Here is a 20,922-nt window from a genome sequence, read left to right as displayed (position 1 = left end):
TTCGCCAAGCAAAATATTAGAAGTTCAGATAAGGGTTTTATTATTAATTTATTCCCACCCCCTCCCTCAATACATGTTTTTGTAATTGAAGAGCTATGAATAAAGTAAGCCATATATCTTAGCGAGCCACAACGCATCCGTTGACTAGACATGGGATTTGACTGTGTAAATATTGTTTGTAGCAAGTCGCAACAAGGATGATTCTTCCTCAAACACACTTTGGTGATATGTTTGATTGGATTTTGAGCTGTGTATTTCCCAGGACCGCAGCTAATCATATTTTATTGTGTCTCATCCCAGATTTATGGAGTCATTTTGTGTACTTCGGCAAGTCCTTCATGTTTTGTTCGGATAAAGGCCGGCGCTGTCGGCGGGTCTTAAAATGAAGTGTTTTGTGTTAAATGGACTGACCTTTTTCTTATTCCCCAAATCCTTGAAGGTATTTGTGGCGTTTTCCGGTTCCCACGCGCCACATTTAAAAAGTAAATGTTATTGCTAAACTTTGCTGCTTCACCATATCCCCCCCAAACAGCTGAGGTGGCAACAGTCCTCACACTGTAGTTAAGAGGGACAACAGATATGTAACAGTAAAAAAGTACAGACTCTGAAATGTACTCGAGTACAAAAAGTGACTGTCAATTACCTGTTTCCCTCTTTTATTAAATTTCATGTTGCTCGTACTGAGAAGAAGAAGAAAAAAGAGGTTACATGTCACATGATGTTTGGTAAGCTGTTTTGCTGAGGATTTTATGCAATCAGAACAACGCGTTCCAAAAGCTTTTCTGATCTTGTAAACTGAGTGCCTGTTCATCCCTGCACGATAAACACTTTATGAACCCATATGATTGCCTCATATTATGACATATACACAAATTAATAGATAATTACTTTTGAAATCAGAAGCCAGTAAAAACTCTTTGTTGAGTACGAATCAATTGTATTTTAAAAGGAAGGTGTTGGTAACAAAAAAAAATGCTTGCAATATCTCAACATTTTAAAAGTGAAGCCGATTTGCAATTTTGGTCTTTTAGCAAGAAACACAAAGTCGATGCACACTCTCGCGGGCCACATAAAATGACATGGCGGGCCGGATCTGGCCCCCGGGCCTCCAGTTTGACACCTGTGCCCTAAGATCTCAATCAATCAAGATGGCAACCACAGTTGACTTCTATGCTTCTATAACAAGGGAGTAAAAAAAAGTTCAGCAGAAAAATAATTACGTCCAGACACTTGAAAAATGTACTTGTGTGTTGTTGAATGTTAAGTTTTTCCTCATAATGTAACATTGGTTTACAAAGAAAGTCCATCCATCCATCCATCCATCCTTCCATCCATTTTCTGAGCCGCTTCTCCTCACTAGGGTCGCGGGCGTGCTGGAGCCTATCCCAGCTGTCATCGGGCAGGAGGCGGGGTACACCCTGAACTGGTTGCCAGCCAATCGCAGGGCACATACAAACAAACAACCATTCGCACTCACATTCACACCTACGGGCAATTTAGAATTTTCAATTAACATGCATGTTTTTGGGATGTGGGAGGAAACCGGAGTGCCCGGAGAAAACCCACGCAGGCACGGGGAGAACATGCAAACTCCACACAGGCGGGGTCGGGGATTGAACCCCGGTCCTCAGAACTGTGAGGCTGACGTTCTAACCAGTCGGCCACCGTGCCGACACAAAGAAAGTCATCATTTAAAAAAAAAAAAAAAGTATTTTATCAGTCTAATGTCATCAGGTTAGAGATAAAAGTCATCAATGTATGAGAATAAAATCATTATTTTACAATAATTTTATAGATTACAAAAAAGAAGATTATGAGAAGAAAGTTTTAAGATTATGAAAAGAAAAGCAAAACTTTCACAGCAATAAAATACTTTTTATTTCATGAATTCAGCATATTACATTTTTTGTTTTAATTTCAGAAGTCATAAGATTATGATGCAAGTCAAAATATTCGCAGAATGAAGTTATAAATCCATGTTGGAAATATAACGAGAAAAAAGTCAGAAAAATACAAGAACTGGGCGTTGAAAAAAAGTGAGACGGAAAAATGTTTTGAGGTAAGAAAAGTAGAGATATCTCTTTTCACAGATACCTGAAAAATCTACTTAAGTGCTTCGTTACTTGCCACCACTGCCGAAAAGTATCGCCTCGTTACGGTGCCACGGGGACTCAGTCAAAACAGCTCCGCTCAGTTCACCAGAAGTCAGGCCTCTTACTGCGGTGTGACCTTTCGCGACCACCGAGCCGTTGACCCCGGGAGCGGCGGGGTAAGGAGTTCAAAGCCCAGCTGTCCGCGTGTGATCTGCTCGTCAGGGCCGCGGTGGCACGCCGCGGGGCCGCTTCCCCCCCGCCCCGCTCTCAAACCAAGATCGGGATATGCTTTGCACCTTCAATGGTGCTCTAAACTGCACAGACTCAGCGGAGCGCGGTGTTGTTTGTGTGTTCGCGGGATGTAATTTACGGCCCCGCGTCGAAGGCGTTGCGCGGGGACCGGCGCCGCGGCTGCTCGCGGCATCTGCTCGCACGGCCGCTGAGGAGCGAGCATAACAATGTGCCATTCACGGGCCAGATGACGTCCAACTGTGAAGCGGAGCTTGGACAGGAAGGGCAGCAGAAGGGCAAAAGAGACAGGTGAGCCTGATGGACTTTCACAACTTTGATGTAAATGACCTGCCTCTTTTATGCTATTAAAAAATATGGACTGTAGACTACGTATTGAAAAAAATATATACTTTTGTTGGATCCTACGTTGTACAGAAAACAAATTGTCTGATTCATGGCAAAGGCAGCATGGTGGTCTACTGTATTGTACATCCACCTCACATCTCGAAGGTTCGACGCTCCACTTTCCTCCCAGATTCCCAAAACATACATGTCAGGTTCCTTGAAGACTCAAATTTGTCATTAGGTGTAAATGTAAGTGTGAATGGTTGTTTGTCTATATGAAATATCGAAAATGCATGGATTGATATAAAAAGTTAAGGTGGAGGGCATTATGCAGAGTTCGAAATAGCGGTCAGTGTTAGAACAAAACCTTCGGGCTTCTGCTAGAAAGCAAAGAAAATGCCAGGCAAAGCCTAGAGTGAATCAGAGATCACTTTAAACGGTGGCAGTTGTGTGATGACTACCATTTAACATGAATTTGAAGGTGATTCATTCTCGACACAGCCACATCCCCATTATAAAAGGGTGTGCATAGCACATGATCTCAGATACAAAAGTATTCTTAAAGTGGCATTATTATTTCTCTTCGACTAGAACACTGCCATTTCTTGTTATTCCAGGGAAGAGGCACAAATCAGAGCGGTGTGGTGTGTGCACTTAAAGCCAGGTCTCAGCGCCCTGTCATGTGCGCTGTTCAGTTAGGAGGTGACGAAGCCCCCGGGGGAGGAGAGAGAGTGCTGGGGGGTCCGAGGTGTAAAAACCGAGCAAACTGCGGGCTGATAAATGAGCTCTCTTCCGAGCTGCATATGGTATGTGTTTTAAAAGCGACTCCCCTTCGGCCGTCCTCGTGGCCGGCCATCCTTCATGAGCAGTTCAGGGGCCCTCGCCTGCATGCGGGGGCCCTCGCTTTGTTGCCAAGACAGGCCCCCTGCATGGGCTGCATATGGGACTATATGATGCGCTGGCTTGGCTGGCTCGGAAGAGGCTGTTAGGGGAGCCCCTCGCGTCGGGTCATTGTTAATTTACACTGACTTTGTAAGCTATTAGTTTGACAAAGGAAGCGGTTTGTCACTCCGAATATACACCTGCTACCTGAGAATAACAGAGGTAAAATTGCATCGGGGAGAAAGTCAAAAGGCGTGCTATTAAGTGACACCCCGTCTGACGGTTTGCTAATGTGAAAGCAAGACATCATATAGCACAGGGGTGTACAAAGTCCAGCCCGCTGCATATTTTAAATATGAATTTAAACCTGACCCTCATCAAAAGGTTACGAGAAAAAGTAAAACTGTTGAAAGCCAAAATATATTTTGTACACTTATTATTATTCTTTTTTTTTTCTTTGAATTACTAACGTACGTGTATTATATAGCATTAAACAATTTTCCACATTTTCTTCTGAATTTTTGGGCATATGTAAAAGGGTGACCAGTGACGCACTTCAGCATCGGGCATGACTCCCACTTCCCCCTCTTGAGCACGTGAACGCCTTCGTTCGAACCGGTGGTTATCTGGCGGAATTGCAAGTCACTGAGTTATTATTACAATGGAACCTCAATTTAACGGACCCTCATTTATCAGACTTCAGATTTAACGGACAGAATATAGTGTCCGGTTGAAGTTAAAAAAATCACCCCTTTCATGCACCAGTGAGGTGAATTTGGATAAACAAACATATTAAAGCTGTTTTTAAAAAATATTTATTCACAATAATTTTGTACTGTACTGGTTGTTTTTAGCTGATAAAAAAATGTAAAGAAAAAAGAATTTTGTATTGTAGTGTACTGGTGTTTTTAGGCCGCAAATAAAAGTGCTTCAATTTAATGGACAATTTCATTTAACAGACAACCCTTACTCCCTATGAGTCCGTTAAATCGAGGTTCCACTGTACCTTTAGGTTGCAAGCTAGCTGGTGGCTGGCGCCTCTTGTTGTGGCGTGGAAAGCCCTGCAAGGATCCGGTGGGATATATTCTACCCATCACAGGCTTTAAGCAGATATATTTTCACGGCTCAAACGTGGTTATGTGTATGCGTAAGGAAAATGCTAGATGATGATGTCTTATTTGATTGACAGTTGAGTGAAATGTGATTTTGCAGCATTTAGCGGACACACCCACAACATTTGAGAGCGGAGACGACGACTGGATTTTTTTTAAGATTCTGAAGCCTCACTGTTTTGATTTGGCCTTTTTCCCCCCATTTAAATTTGACAGTGGTTGTGAACAACACTCTAAAGTCATATTTGTTTTCACTTGACAGAAACTTGAACACTTTTTCCTCACAAAAGGTGCACATAAACAGTGCTGCGTTTATAGTAAATTTCACCATGACAATACCTCTTGTAGATTTAAGTATCGCTCATGTCCACGCTGGCCTTTATTGGCCCACCGTCTTGGTCGCTCGTCTTTCAACCAGCACGCCGGACACACATGCCCCCCGGTTATTCCTCTGGACCTTTACCACCTCCCCTTATAATAGCAAGCCGCTCGCGCAGCCTTCCCAACGTATACTACTCATTGTTTACTGTACATGCAGGTCCAGAGTAATAATAAATAAGGAGCGTGTGTGCCGTGCCAACATGATTGATTACGACAGGGAGGCAAGGTCAGGATGGAGGAACAGGCCAGGGCTGTCCGACTCATTGAGTTAACACTGTATCCGTATTGTATGAATGTCACCAGCGATCCTGTGATTTATTACTACAGCCGCTGCTCAATTCTGCTTTTCTGCCTCCCCCTCTCACACCTCCGCCGCCTCGCTTTTGCTTCCTGACCGAGATACGCCGTGTAAAGCAAAGTGTTGAGAAAAAATTCCACGTCAGCACGCAGGTTACGTCTTCATGTGGAATATTTATTCTTATTTCTATCAAATTAGGGGGTTGTTTCCTCCCCTCACCCGCTGCACACTTCTTGGCAAATGTAATGCGATCCAGTGCAACAATTGCATCAGAAATTCTCCAACATTAAAAGGACGAATAATATGAATACTTCTCGGTTCTGATTGGAAAAAAAATGTTTATTGTTGGGGTTGGCAGTGGTCTACTGCATCGAGTTGAGAGATGTTTTTCATATGTTTTTCTCCTCTCAGTCTAAAGAAAGGAAGTAGAATATTATCAGTATGACATGATGCAGTGCTTTTCAACTATAACCACAATAATAAGTATATACGTGTATATAAGTGTTTGTTGTTGTTGGTAAATGGAAAGTGGAAATTAATGTTTTGATATTGATTTTCATTGTTTCATATATATGTAAAATGATTTATAGCCCTGATTTTAATAAGAATTTTTTGTGGAAACAGTATTTTGTGCCATTCTAAAGGAAACTCTAGCGTAGTTATGGCTTCCCTCAGAGGGCCACTCATTGTGAAAACCATTTATAAATATGTCATATTATTACATACACACAATTGCCCCTGTACTGTGTTTGAGCTTTATTATGTGTATTTTTCATGACAAGTTTGAAATTAGGAGTCATGGAAAATTGTGGCAAGCAAACATTTATAACTATTGTTCAATTCATTTGGGGATTTGGGAAAACAAATCCTTCTAATTGCTTTTAAAAGTGAAAAAAAATTGCACTTTTGGTACAGATTTTCTGCCAAAAAGAATAGAACAAATCAATTGAGGTCCATGAAGTGGAGAGCCGCATCTGGCCCCTGGGCCTTGAGTTTGACACCTGTGCTCTAGCATAATCTAGAGCATTATCATCTGTTATACATTTAAAAGATTTAAAATGGAATATTGAGAAAGACTATGAATAACTCTTGACATTTTTCGGTCCAAATGTACGAAAAAATTGACATCAATATCATCCATCCATCCATTTTCTGTACCGCTTATCCTCACTCGGGTCGCGGGCATGCTGGAGCCTATCTCAGTTATCTTTGGGCGAGAGGCGGGGTACACCCTGAACCGGTCGCCAGCCAATCGCGCACTCACATCACACCTACGGGCAATTTAGTCTTCAATCAACCTATTGTCATACTGTTTTTTTTTTATTTTGTGCATTTTTTTTTTTTTTTGCTACTTGTGTCATTTTCAGCTAAAAGATGCTTATGCAACAACTAAAAATGCACTTTAACTCAAAATATGTCCATGGTATTTAATCAAAAAATAGTATGTATTTTTATGGCCAAAGCTTAACACATTGTATTGCTGTTTATTGTGACACAGCTCAAAGACGTCCATTTAAGAAAATAAAACTGCGCTTTAACTGAAAATTTGTCCAGGGTCTGCATAATGTTGTGCTTTTAAGACCTATCTGACAGTTCTAATGAAAATTGAGCATTATTACCATTAGGCAGAATTTACTAAGTACTGGATCTCACAACATAGTGCAGATGTACCTAATGTTTGGTTATCTACAAGCACACGCGAGATCAGTCATTCACAACCAATGACAAATAATCCAATTTCATTTAAAACCCATTCACTGCCATTGACGGCTGTTGAATTCAAATATCCGTGTTAACATGGTTGCCTGGCAGTTGGTCTGAAAATCATTAGCAATTTACTACGAACAATGAATATGTTTTTGTATTTATCTGTGCCCATGACGTATGGTATAAGGCAGAATAATTAAATGTACTTCCACTAGATTCCACCGCTTCCACTTCCACCAGTCATATCAAATCAATTACTAAAACTGTCTTCTACCATCTGAAGAACATATCCAGAGTGAAGGCTTGCATGTGTCAAGCAGACCAGGAGAAGCTCATCCATGCTTTTATCTCAAGTAGACTTGACTATTGTAATGGTCTTCTGATTGGTCTCTCTAAAAAGAGCATCAAACAGCTGCAGGTCATTCAGAATGCTGCAGCTCGGGTTCTGACCAAAACAAAGAGGTCAGAGTATATTAGTCCAATTCTAAAGTCTTTACACTGGCTTCCAGTCAGCTTTAGAATAGATTTGAAAGTTTTGCTACCAGTCTATCAATCACTAAACGGTTTAGGTTCTGAATACATGAATTAAATGCTAATGGTTAAAACCCAGTAGGGCTCTGAGATCGACAGACTCGGGTCAAATAGTGGAGCACAGAGTCCCGAGCAAACATGGTGAAGTAGCAATTAGCTATAATGCTGCACACAAATGGAATAAGTTGCCAACAGAAGTGACGTCAGCCCCAAGTGTGCATGTTTTGAAGTCCAGGTTAAAAACTCTTCTTTTTTCCCATGCTTTTTAGAGCATTTCACCTTGTGTGTGTGTATGTATGAAATGCGCAATATAAATACATTTGCTTTGCTTTGCTAGATGGCAGATGGTACAATTAACATGTGTCTCCACCTGTTGCCATTCTTACAACACAATAACTTTGTGTTCAACTAAACAGGCCCAGATTTCACAGTATCTTTTTTTGTTTGTTTTATTAGTAAATTGAGTCAAGATCATCATAATTTCAGTATACTGTGTATTCTTATTGTGATATTTTTTGTTAGGCCATGAAAGTTTTCTAATGTAAAATGTGTGCTTTGGCTCAATAAAGGTTGGGAAACATTGCACTAAGTGATGTACAGTAAAAATGTCGACTGAATTGTTTATTTGCTTGAATAACACCGACCGACCCACCCACACAAACACACACAAAAAAGTCATTGTCACTTTCAACAATATATACCCAAGTACTCCTTTCCTTGCAGAGATCTAACCTTTCGTCTCGGACTGAATACACAATACCCCTCTGGACCTGTGGACTGCTCACTCTTTAGTGCATGTCAAAAAGACACCAGTCTGGACTATTTCCTCTGGGAGGCGGGTAAGCAAGCGCCACGCTCTGTCAGTTAGCGTAAAATGTTTCAGACTGAAGATGGATGGAGACGACGTGTCACTATGGCTCAAGCGGGCTTTCACCGCTGCCATGGCCGTGTCCTGGTCACATCAAGTCAAGCGACCGCATCGCTATGACCTGTCCTTCCTTTTGAGTTAGCATACGTGCGACACGACAGAGCTTGTGGCCTTCACTCACTCAGGGTGAGGCAAAGAAGGGGGAGGGGGCAAGGGAGGAAAAAAAAAAAAAAAAAAAAAAAGCATTTCACTAGTATCATGGATGAAATTGAAGGTGTGTTCTTCGTCAGTTGGCAGGATTACATAAACTATCATGTCCATTAAACCCAAAGACGATTATTAGGCCGGATTTCAGGTTCAAGGGCCCAATTCCGACTGAATCCCTATATCCGATTGTTTTGACTATCTACCAGTATATCCAAGTACAGTGGTACCTTAACTTCAATCCGTTCTGTGACTCGAATCATATCATCATAAATAAATTGAAATGCCCTTCATCAGTGTTTTTAATAAGACAAATAACACAATAGTATTGTACTATAACATAATTAAACCATGTAAATGAATTAAACATTATTTGCCACATTTTTTGCTCTAATTCAATGGATGTTGTGCTGCTCCTTCTGGTGCGTGCAACTTGGCCACCAGGGGGCCATATAATATTATAATAATATTCATTGTCTTCCACAGAGCATAAAGAATACAGTATATGCCTGTGAGTATTGTTGTATACTCTGTCTGTACATGATGCTGATGCTGTTTTTTTTTTAGCGCATCTATGGGATTTCGCAAGTTACCTTAGCATTAAGCTTGCAGACTTTCGTAAGAACAAGTTATGTGGTTTGGTTAAATACACACCATGTATTTCTTTGTTTTATGTTTGATTTTACAGTAAACTTCAACTCGGAGACGCAATGAACAGCTTGAAGTAAGCACACTTGGCCTCTTTTTTGAAGTACTTTTCACTATCTTGCAAAGTGCTGACGTCAAACATTTTTGTTTCTATTCTCTCGTTATTGTGTATAGTCATAATGATAATCATATGCAGTAGAACCTTTTAGGTCAAACATAATCTGTTCCATTTTGTTTGACGTCTGATTTATTTATTCATATATAGACCCCCCCCCCCAATAGGAAACAATGCAAACAGAAATAATATGTCCCTGGGGTTAAACTGTCACTACCATAACACCATACTATACAGGCAATGCTTAAGTGACAGTTTAACATTCTTACCCGTCACACATAAATTAACCACATTTTCTATAGAGCTTCTTCTCATAGAGTAACGAGCAGGAGCCTATCCCAGCTGACTTTGAGCGAGAGGCGGGTTACACCCTGGACTGGTTGCCAGTTATTCGCTGGGCAAATATAGGCAACCATTCACACTCAAATTCACACCTATGGACAATTCAGGGTCTTCAATGAATCTGACATACATGTTTCTAGAATATGTGCCAGATACCCAGAAAGAAAAAAGAAAACATGCAAGCACAGGCGAACACTCAAACGCTAACCACTGTAATAAAAGTTAAATAAAATAAAACTACTCACCCCTTTGATGATTTGTGATAGCCTATATGGCATTGTTGAAGGCTTCATGAATTGTGCTTGTCCAAACATCTGCAAGTGTAAGAAATAGTGTTAGCCAAATTGAAGAACAACAAATAAATTCCGCAAAATTTTCTGCATATGGGACTTTGTCAAGTTGACTTTTTCAACTTATTGTATTGAGCAGCCGGGACAGAGTTCCATTTTCTCTTGGAACTTCAGTGGCAAGGGCACCGCACCATTATCATGTTAACGTATTTCAACGTATCGCACTCAAAGTGTCCTATCGTTGCAGGCTGGAATAGCAATTCAACTAAACTAAATATTAGCCCAGTGATTCACAGAAAAGCTAAATCTTTTCAGTTTATAAAATAAATGTTTGAGTTTGACACTTCTGTTTTTATTTTAAACAGCCATTATTCCCTTTTCTTTACTTTCTGCAAAGGAATAACACATCTAATGCATTTTACATCATATTTTGATTTGGAATAGAACGTGCAGTGTTCCCAATGCATTTCCGTGGAGAGAAAGAAAGCTATTCTAAGGATTTTGAGCTTCACTCACTTTTTAAACATAAGGCTATAATTCTTAACACAAAAGTACTTACTGCTTTTCATTTGACAGTTTCATATTTATGGCCTAGAAGTGTTTTTCATATAAATACTTACTGTAATTATGACTTTACTACTGTGTTAGTGTAGGCTATAGTAGACCGCAGCGAGTTGTAACCTTCTGTACGTATAAATTTGTTACAGAATTCTGTTGTGAATCAAGTACCTTCATCCGATCCAAATGTACTGTATTTCTAGAGCACATTGAAAACCAAACGAGGTCGACCAAAGTGCTGTACAATTCATTTAAAACATATATATATATAAGATATAAAAGAATGCAACATTACAGAATATGTAAAACAAAACACAATATACAACCAATAAAACACTACAGATTGTCATAAAAAAAAAGATAAAACAAAGCCGGTAACTCTTGCTTGACACCCTATAATAGTGCTTATTTCCATACAAGCAAATGCATTTGGGAACATTGCACATTCTACGAATTGAAACATGCAGTGAAATATATCAAATGTGTGGATTTTTTTTTATTTCAAACTTTACTTACTTGTTTTAAACAGAGCATTATTCAAACTGTACAATAGGGGTATACATTTTAAATACCCCTATATGGTTGTTTCCTTTTAAAGCACAGCAGGTGGCTATTTATGAATGTGCACAATAGGTTGGTTGGCCCTTGGTAGAGGTCATATGTACGTTTTAGTGCAGTTTTACTTCTCCTGTGAAAGAAAATCCATCTTTTTGCGTCAGTATCTCCCCCCCAAAAACTGTGACTGTAATCTCAAAAGACAGAAGATTATAAATAAAACAAACCGCATGTACAAAAAGAAAAAAAGAAAAAAGAAACGGCCAGTCTGCGGAGACGAGACCTTGACACGGAAAGTCTCTGAGTCGTGACCTCTTCATCTGACCCCGGCCGATAAGTTTCCACAGACAATTCCATAACTCTCTGGTCAACATTTAAAATGCTTCCTGTTTGCCAGGAAGTTCCACATCGCTCTGTGGGAGAAGCCTCGGCAGCAGCTCAACCGTGCGAAACGGCCCGCCGCGCACTATGCGCAGAGTTAATTTATATCATGTCTCATCGCCTCTTTTTGTGGAAGACTGCACGCACACGTGTGCACAATCAGGTGGAGACAAGGGGGCTCAGCTACTACTACTACAAACACACATATGCTATACAACATACATGGCCATAAACACAAGCACATGTCTGTGTGTATGATGAGTTATTTTTCTCACACACTCTCTCTCTCTGTCTCTTAACCACTCACTCACTATTTCACACTGTTGTTATTGGAGTGTGTGTGTGTGTGTGTGTGTGTGCTGGTGCGGACTGTGAAACTGATGAATGACCAAGCATGGCAGATTCATAGTCCGGATCCTGGTGCAGCTGGAGAGGAAACTAATGGCAAGCTGGGACTGAGGAGGTCTCAGAGCTAATACCTGTCTCTTCCATCAGGAGACCTAGGGGCATTTTTTTACACCCAGCCAAATAAGAGCCACCCCCTCCCCCCACCCACCCACACACACACGTACATTACATACACACACTCACCAACCAGCACTCCTACTTTTAACACCTTCCAACTCTTACGCACCCAACCCCACTCACTCCTCCCTCCAAAATAAATGCCCAAATATACGCATGCATGCACACACAAGCACTCAAGCACGCAAACATGCAGCAACATAAAGATGGATAAACCCCCCCCGCCCCCCAATGACCGCCCACCTCAAACTTGCTTTAATAGTGAAGCAAGCGGGCATCAGCTGTCTGGGAGTAAATGTGCGTCCAAAAGACAAGGATGGGCACTTTACTGGACATTGCCTTTTGCTCCCTGCTGATCAGGCGCCGAAGTCCCTGCATTTATAGAGGGTGAGGTGAGGTGGGCTGGGGTGAAGGTGGTGGTGGGGTGGGGGGGTCTCACTCAGGCAGCTTTAATTTGGCCCATGGAAAACGTTGTGGTTTGTACCTACAGTATTTCCGCCAGCGACCAAGTTTAATATTGAACGCCTGGGTCCCAATTCAGAGGCAATGATTAAAGAGACATTTTAACAGTCAAACAAGTGTCTGTCCATCCATCCAATTGGTGAAGGCAAATGAAGAGGGAAGATTGTTGCAGGTGAGCTGACTTCACACATTAAGAGTGCAAGTGGAAAAATAAGTCGCACACTCACCATAACTCTGCTGCATGCAGTGGCGGTGATGACTTTTGTCAACTTATTGTAACTAGCAGCCTGCATCGATGCATTTGTACCACACTAACCCTCCATTGGCATCACTCGCACAAGTCTGTGAAAAAAGGATCCAATTTAAGTGGCAGGCAAATTTTACAATAGCGACATATTCCATCAGTTTAATTAGTTGCGTGACTATGCTTGTAACTCAAATCACTTTTCCCCATTGAAATGAATGGAAATGCCATTAATCCATTACAGCCTGCCCCCAAGATTTCATGTTTGTAATGTACTTTTAAATAGGAAACATAGCACACTATAATATTGTACTTCATAAAAACATACAGTAATGACATAATTAAACTGAATGCAAAGAAATGTAACATTTTTTGCCACTGATTTTGCTTCAATTGAGTGGACATTGTGTTGCTCCTTCTGGTTACCTACCTGGGCGAAGTACAACATAGACATACGGCTATACATGGAGGCGTCTCAGTCCCTTGGTAAGCTACAGTAATATTAGTCGTTTTTTTTTTTTGCTGAGGATAAAGAAAACATGCCTGTGAGTACTGTTACGTATATTATCTACATTAGCGACGTGTTGCTCCACTGTATGTGTTCAAATATCCGATGCATAAAGGGTTATAACACTGCGGCACTGATGCTATTTGTTAGCCTGTCTATGGTGTTTTGCTGTGTTTGTTAGCATTAAGCTAAATTGACTTCATTAAGGCGAAGCTATGTGGTTCTTTGAAATGTAATAGTCTTGGTTTAATGCATAGTTCTGAAGAATTGTTCACTATCTGCCAAACTGCTGATTGTTGCGAAGCCAGTTGAGTTGACTTCCACCATACATGGCTCTCAAATCATACATGTAAACTCTCCTAAAAAAGACAAGGATGGGTACTTTACCGGACATTGGCTTTTTGCTCCCTGCTGATCAGACGCCAACGCCCCGCCCTTCCATTCCATTTATACAGGGTGAGGTGGAAGGGGCATGGGGACTCGCTCGTGCAGCCTTAATTGTGCCCATGGAAAATGTTGCGGTTTGTACCCATTTCCCCCAGCAACCAGGTTTAATATTGAACCCCCGGTCCTGATACATATATTAATGTTTGCAGTCATGCGCCTCCTGATGTTATCCTCATTAGTGCTCTATATCGTGCCCATCCAACAGAGCCGGGCTGCGAAATAGAATCAGAGTGCAGAGTGGAAGTCATTAGTCAGTTTTGAGTGTGCATATGTTCAATTGACCCACAGTATGTAAATTCTTGCGATGCTGGCCTTGCATATGGGCCAAGTGCCTCACTGGAGGCCCGTCCAGCATGGTGCCTCATTACGGAGCGGCTTCCCAGAGTCCTCGCTGTTAATTAGGGAGCCTTTTGTCCGTCACGTGACTCCTCCGTTCTGACACTCGGAGGTCACGGTAAGGACTTATGGATCCTCCCCAGCACGCCTGCCACGTTCGTCGGTCCTGCCTGCAAGTATGTTTGCGTTCACATTTTTCATTTTCTTCACTTTCTTCGATCGAGCGTCCCACTCATTCATCAACGTTTAGCAGTCAAAGCCTTGAGTGCAGTGGAAATTCCAAAGTGCAACACATTCCATTTTGTAACGCGGGCCGACTTCCAATTAGATTTGAATTGGATACCTTTGACAATTTTGAATTGTATTTGCACATCATAATATACAGTGGAGCCTCTGAGATCAAACTCTGATTTGTTGGGATTCACCTTTTTTTCCCACTTATGTTAGTTAAAAACAAAAATATAATGCATTATTTTTTGTATGTGTTTGACTAGCATAATACACTTTTCATAAACCAGTCGAAGCCAAAATATTAATTAACTGCAACTACTCTCTTGATTTGATATGATTTTCTTTCTCCTCCGACTAATGTTAGCAGTCTATTCCACTGCTTGGGTGTAATTATCTTCATTATGATCATGGCTTTGCTACCAACGCAATGCTCATCTCTCCAAATTGAAAAAGTCGCTAACACTTATTAACACTTATTGCTAAAGGGTAAACAAAGCGTGATAAAAGATGCAAATGCTTAAGTTTAAAAATGAACAGAGGTAAGAAACACACTACCTTTGTCTTCCTGTGTCATTTATTGGTAGATGGGAAAGAACTTTGAAAGCAATTCCAAATTGTACGCCATTTTTTTTCACCCGTCCTGTTTGGAAGCTATTCAGTAAGGTTGCGCTCGATGCCTTATCATCTGTAAAGCATGCAAAAAAAAAAAAAGTACAGCAGTATAAGATAACAAAACAGCCTTTTTCAATGTAGGAGTTGGATCTATATGTGGGCTGGGCAGGTAGTGCTACACCCTGCGAGGAAGGGATGTGATGAGTACAAAATAGGAGGAGTGAGCCAGGCGTTGCATTTTTATCTATACGCAAATTGGGGAGGCACTGCTACATCTCATGAGGAAGGGACTATATGAGTAGAAAGTAGTACAGGACAGGACAGGACAGGATATGATATGAGTAATGAGCCAGGAGTTGGATTGTATCTATGTGTGGACTGGGAAGAAAGAGATATAAGCTGTGAAGAACGTAGAAAATAGTAAAGGGCAGGACAGAATTGGACAGGACAGGACAGGAGTAGTGAGCCAGGCGTTGAATTTTACCCATGTGTACTACATACACCCTGTGGGGAAGGGACTTGACGAGTATAAAACAGTACAGAAAAGGACGCTTCCATTGCTACTTCTAAGGACTGCTTTTGTTTTCTCATCCTTTCCCCATCAAGTACTTTTCTTTTTTACCTTTTCACCTGCTTGTCAGACTTGTGAGGCCCTCGGTGAAATGATCTCCAGGGCAACAACAACAAAGCACTGTCAAGATATCCGAGCAGCATCCTGCGGCTTAATTGTTATTAATTTACTGCAATTAAAAATGTGTCTGCCTCTTTTCTCTCTCTCGCTCTGTCTTTTTTCTTCATGCCTTGACAAGCATGGATATTGTTTACACGTAAAGGGAAACTGTTGAGGAACATTTCCATGCAATGTCACCATCTATGCATCGCTCCAAGCAATTCCGGCACACATTGCGATAAAGCCCATATTTGAATAGGAGCGGATATCAAACACATTCATTAGGTTACATGCTTCACTTGATTAATTATATCTGAGGAAAATTGCAGGCACTTCGGATCTTAGTCTGGTAGTATCGCCATGTGCCACGGATCCCTAATTTCCAAAAGAAAGGGGAGAAGGGGGGAGTGGAGTGGTGTAGGGGTGGGGGGGGGGGCTGAAGGGGATTTTTTTTTTTCTTCCCTTCCCAGTCTATCCCGGACAGCCTGCCTCTCTCTCTCCCCAAGGAAATGAACGTATTCAAATGTATCTCCATCAATGAGCACAGTAATTATGAATTCAGCACTAATTAGTAGATACACTACTTTCCTTGCATATTTGATTTCCACTGTGAGATGTTAATAAGGGAAGTGCCCATTTTTGTCCTATCTCATAAAAATTCCAGAGTGTTGGCGAGGGGGGAGGGAGGGGGAGTGGCGGGGTAGTGGTGGATGGGGGTGGGGGCGCTGGATGTGGGGGGGGGGGGGGGGGGCAGATGGCGAGAGGGAAGCAGGGGATGCATTAAGTATGCATGGAAGTCGAAAAAAAAATAAGTTTGCAGATAATTGGCGTGGTTACTGAGGGGCTAAAACAACACTGCTTACCTTAGTTAACATTCTGCTGGCTAAAGATGCCTTTAAAAAAAAAAAAAAAAAAAGACACACTTGCATTGTTGCACTTTGCTAGGCAAATAAAGCCGCGCGAGACCCTGAACACAATGGTAACATGTTGAATTACTAATATCGCACCCCTTTTCCTGCACTGAGCACATATTAGCATTTTAATAATAGACAACGACTCATTCTTTTATTTTTTTCCTCCCCTCCCAAATTTTTATATCATTTCTCAAATGTCATGAAAAAGTAAAAAGCCCCAAACTGTTTTTGCTCTCTCACAACGCCAAGGGGTAATTACACTATTTTCCCTGAGAGAGAGAAATAAGAGAAACCCTCCCCTTCTTTGATAATGTTGCTGAAACGTATTTACAGTGCACCACCAGGCTTGTGATTTATTAATATTAGGAGACGGCTTTTGTTGCCTTCCTCCGCCGCCCCGTGATTAGCGCGTGCCTGCTACGCCGACTACACGGCTAAATGGATTAGATTATCAAAGTGGCGTAATATGGAATAAAATCGACGCTCATTGGAAGTGAAGGACTTCGCCTTTCGGATTAGCGAGCAGATGGTCACCCCTTATGCCAGCGCCTCTGTGCGAACGCTCCGTGTCAGAGGCCGTACCTTTACCAAACAGTACCATCATATTTCTGGACAAGGCACACTCGTATTGGATACAGTGGATTTATCTAATTAATCCAATCATCTCTTCTGAGTGGGGGATTTCGGTGCCCATTTGTCCCCCCCCCCCCCCCCCTCACAATCCCCTTTTTCTTTTCTTGCAATTGCCGTCTTTGTAGCTGCCTGCCAGGCTGCTCCCCCTCACTGGAGGAGACAGTTATGACCACACGATGCCCATGCCAACCTCTGGCTGCCGCGGCGAGATAGTGGGAGCAAAAAGAGGCAGATAAAAAAGAAAAACCCAAGCAAACAAATGCAGAGGGTGTGGGGGTTTGACACATTCACACAAGGACAAACCTAAACAACCCCGGCTACAACATTAGCGCAAGCTCTGCAAAATTGAATGAGAAACAATTATGTAATAACAATGTAATAACACTTTAGTCACAGTGTAAAATGATATCATCATATTAAGCAATATTGTTAACAATATAAAATGGCAGGCCTACATTCACCATGCATGAATTTTCTCATTCATGCATCCAATGAGGAATTAAGTAAAATGTAAACGTAATAACAATGTAATAAGATACCAGACACATATAGAGCCCGTAGCTGCAACAATATTCACAAATATTGGTAGCAATACAAAATTTAAACAACACCTAATGATGGCTGTGAGGTCAATTACGGCCCAGACCTCCACAAAGACTCAACGGTTCTAATTTGGATCAGCACCAAAATTGCACGCATTCATACCCGCCCACCTCTTCCATATGTCAGAATTTTCTCATTAAGATTCATGCAAACAAAAATGTAAGTAATAACAATCTAATAACACTGTAAAAACAATGAAAACATGTGCAAGACATTCAACATCAGATTCAGCAATATTGTTAACAATACAAACTATAAACACATAACGAAGATGCCTGTGACGTCAATTACAACACAGACCTATACCAACGTTAATCAATCCTAATGTGGATCAGCACCAAATTTCTTTATACCTGCCCATCTCCTGCAAATTCCTGAATTTTCTCATTCATGCATCTAATAAGGAGCATGTAAAAATATTAACAATGTAGTAAGACGGTAATAACAATGCAATAAGACATAGTGACCATATTTGCAACAATGAACCTGTATAAATGATGTCATTGTAATTGTAGCATCTCGAGATTTCTGTTCCGTTTAACATGTGTCAGTAAGAGCAACTACCATCTAAAACAATAGTGAGCCCTTTTGTGAAAAATGCAATAAATCATGCCCGTTTATTCGTTGTGACAATTTGCAGTACAGTAATGCTCAGTGTGGGATCACTATTTGGCAAGCATGAGGTCACTCTTGTTTTTTATTGCACTATATAAAGTCTTTATAAAGTGTTAAAGCCCATTTATAATCCATGTATAATTTAGCGTATGAAACCTAAAGAGGTGTTTCATAATGGTATTTTTTATTACTTGGTGTCTTTACTATTATTTGGAATTTTTGCATACTCACAAACAAGGACAATAACATAACCTTCCTTGGTGGAGGTATACTGTAGCTCACATGGGAATACATATAACATCATGTCTAATTATTATTATATTATGGAGTGGTGTAAAATGTAATAATGTGCCCCTGTCATAAGCCACCATATTAATAAACAGCTCTCAGTATGATGCTGTGCTCTCCATAAACACAATAATAAACATTCTGGTGAATGAATATGCTGTACCTAATATTGCGGCCCGTGTGTGTATCCACACAGATATTGATGGTTTCCGACACACACGCGCGCACGCATACAGCCACAAATACACACTGGGGAGGTCAGCCACTCTTGAGATCTACTTAATCTGTGATCAGATAAACTACAATAAAGCCAAGCCGGGCAATGGGGGGCTATTATGAATGACGTGTATGTCGCTCAACCGGCAGCGAATGTACACACACACACACACATCGCAACAAACATATACACAAAGGCGGCCCCCTCACACTCTTATTTGACTTTGTGTGTGCTTCGCTGGGTTTATTATGACAGGCTGAGCGGCGGGGAGGGAATTAAACTGTTAAGCAGACATCAGAGGCAGTCTAATGTTTAATGCAGGAGCCGGGGCATGTGCTGACTGATAATGAATACAAACAGGCCAACGTCTTATTTGTTGTGCTTTTCATTGGGAGCGACTGAGGTGCTTGACATCCGCAGCTAATGTACTGTACGGAGGCCATTGTTCAAGCCCAACATCTCCCCTCCGTGTACTCTGCCGCCATCTCTCTCTCTTTTTTTTTTTTTCCATTGCACTTGTCTCCTTTTATTGTGCTGATTCTTCAAAGCTGCCACTTGTCACCGGCGTCAGACGCCGACGACGACCGGGCCCGACGTTGTAATTCCCCGCTTCTATCTCCATCCCGATAATGTGTTGATGGGACGCGGTAATAGTTGTTAAAAGGTCACCCAGTGTGCCGTAATTGGCTCTTTCATACTCCACTACGTTTACTACGACAGAAGGCACGACCTCGCTGGCAGAGATGGTAAATATGCCATTTTGAGGCTGTAATTATAAGCCGGCGCAGCCGTCCCAGATCTCCTCCTTTGACCCCTTCGCCTCACCGCACTCTCACTTTTGAGATGGACCGCCAGTTGGCAACCATTCTGCAAGAATAAGCTCTAATTTAAAAAAAAAACAAAAAAAAAACAGAACCTAATTAAATAAAAGCAGGCAGACTGTTTATTGCTCTGTGTTTTGATAATCTTACAAACTTGCACGTATACTTGCACAAACAATTTAATCACATTACTTTACATTGTGACAGCCCAGGGAATAAATAGTAAGTAGATATTTTCTCTTTTTTTCCCCAACCACAGCAGCTTCCAGTTCTGTCCTTAATTAGGTAGAAACACAGTAATTAAGTGGAAAATATGATTTATGTTACTTGGGCATTAGGTGTTAAGTTGAATCAATAGAGTAATTAATACAGGCATACAAAAGGGGGTCTATGTGCATAAGAGGCGTAATTGCACTAATCACGCAAACAGTAAACATGTGCACGAGAACATCGCCTAGATTAGTTCCCTACAAAATAACAAAAAATGCCACGGTGCCGCTTTAATTTCATCATGTTGGCGCTGCTGATGCGCTTGGAATGCTCTGGAAATTTGGACTAATTAATGCAAGCATCAATGTAACAGCGCAGATCAAAAGTGGACAGAAAAATATTCCACTAGTAATGCTGTTTTGTTTGAAGCCAAATAAAATGCCAATCTTAAGATTAATTTAATGAATAAAATATTGTTATGCCAGTGTGTCCATTTTTTATGAGCTCTGTGTGCATCTCAAGAAATATTTTTTATTTTGGTGAATTTAATACTGTTACTGTGCAATAGAATTGTCCACTGTGGTACGAATATTTTTTTTTTTCATACAAAGCACAGAAATAATGCAATTAAAAGCATATGTATATTTAAAATCAATTTATATTGTGTAATGTCTATATTTTATTTGTATTGTTTTTTTTAAAAAAACAAACAAAAAAATGCAACATTTGGAGATATGTTTTTCACTGGACTTTTTCATTATCTTAATTTCATATAACATTTGCATTTTTATATTTAAAATCTAAATATTTTATAAGATTTGTATAGAGGACTGTACACAACATTTGGATTTTATAATTTTTTTTTCCTGGATATGAAAAAGCAAACAGTTTTGGATATACATGTTTTTTATTGGTCACCATAATTATCTTAATTCCAAATATAAAATGTGCAAAATTATATTTAAAATATATTTTTTAATTAATTATTTCTATGCAGTACTTTATTTTTGTTTAATACTTTTTTCTGGATATGAACAAAATATTG

At 40.6% G+C, this 20,922-nt stretch overlaps 1 protein-coding gene across 3 annotated transcripts in view; it reads right to left on the bottom strand.

The window, feature by feature from the left end:
- The window catches only part of mgmt (O-6-methylguanine-DNA methyltransferase), an 84,214-nt gene that overhangs the window by 45,768 nt on the left and 17,524 nt on the right, over positions 1-20,922 (bottom strand). The window contains exons 7-11 of one of the 3 annotated variants that reach the window (XM_061790605.1): positions 14,850-14,979; positions 14,014-14,233; positions 13,668-13,939; positions 12,756-12,870; positions 10,003-10,071 (exon numbers count right to left, since the gene is read on the bottom strand). In XM_061790605.1, coding sequence (XP_061646589.1) covers positions 10,003-10,071; positions 12,756-12,821 — 135 coding nt within the window. In that variant the 5' untranslated portion in view covers positions 12,822-12,870; positions 13,668-13,939; positions 14,014-14,233; positions 14,850-14,979. Of the gene's footprint in view, positions 1-10,002; positions 10,072-12,755; positions 12,871-13,667; positions 13,940-14,013; positions 14,234-14,849; positions 14,980-20,922 lie in introns of those variants that run through there. The other 2 variants (XM_061790609.1, XM_061790608.1) reach the window with 2 other exon arrangements.

Source organism: Phyllopteryx taeniolatus, chromosome 11 (assembly GCF_024500385.1).
Source record: "Phyllopteryx taeniolatus isolate TA_2022b chromosome 11, UOR_Ptae_1.2, whole genome shotgun sequence".
NCBI classification, from domain to species: Eukaryota; Metazoa; Chordata; class Actinopteri; order Syngnathiformes; family Syngnathidae; genus Phyllopteryx; species Phyllopteryx taeniolatus.
Note: the sequence above shows the minus strand (reverse complement) of the source record. Positions and strands in the feature narration are given on the sequence as shown.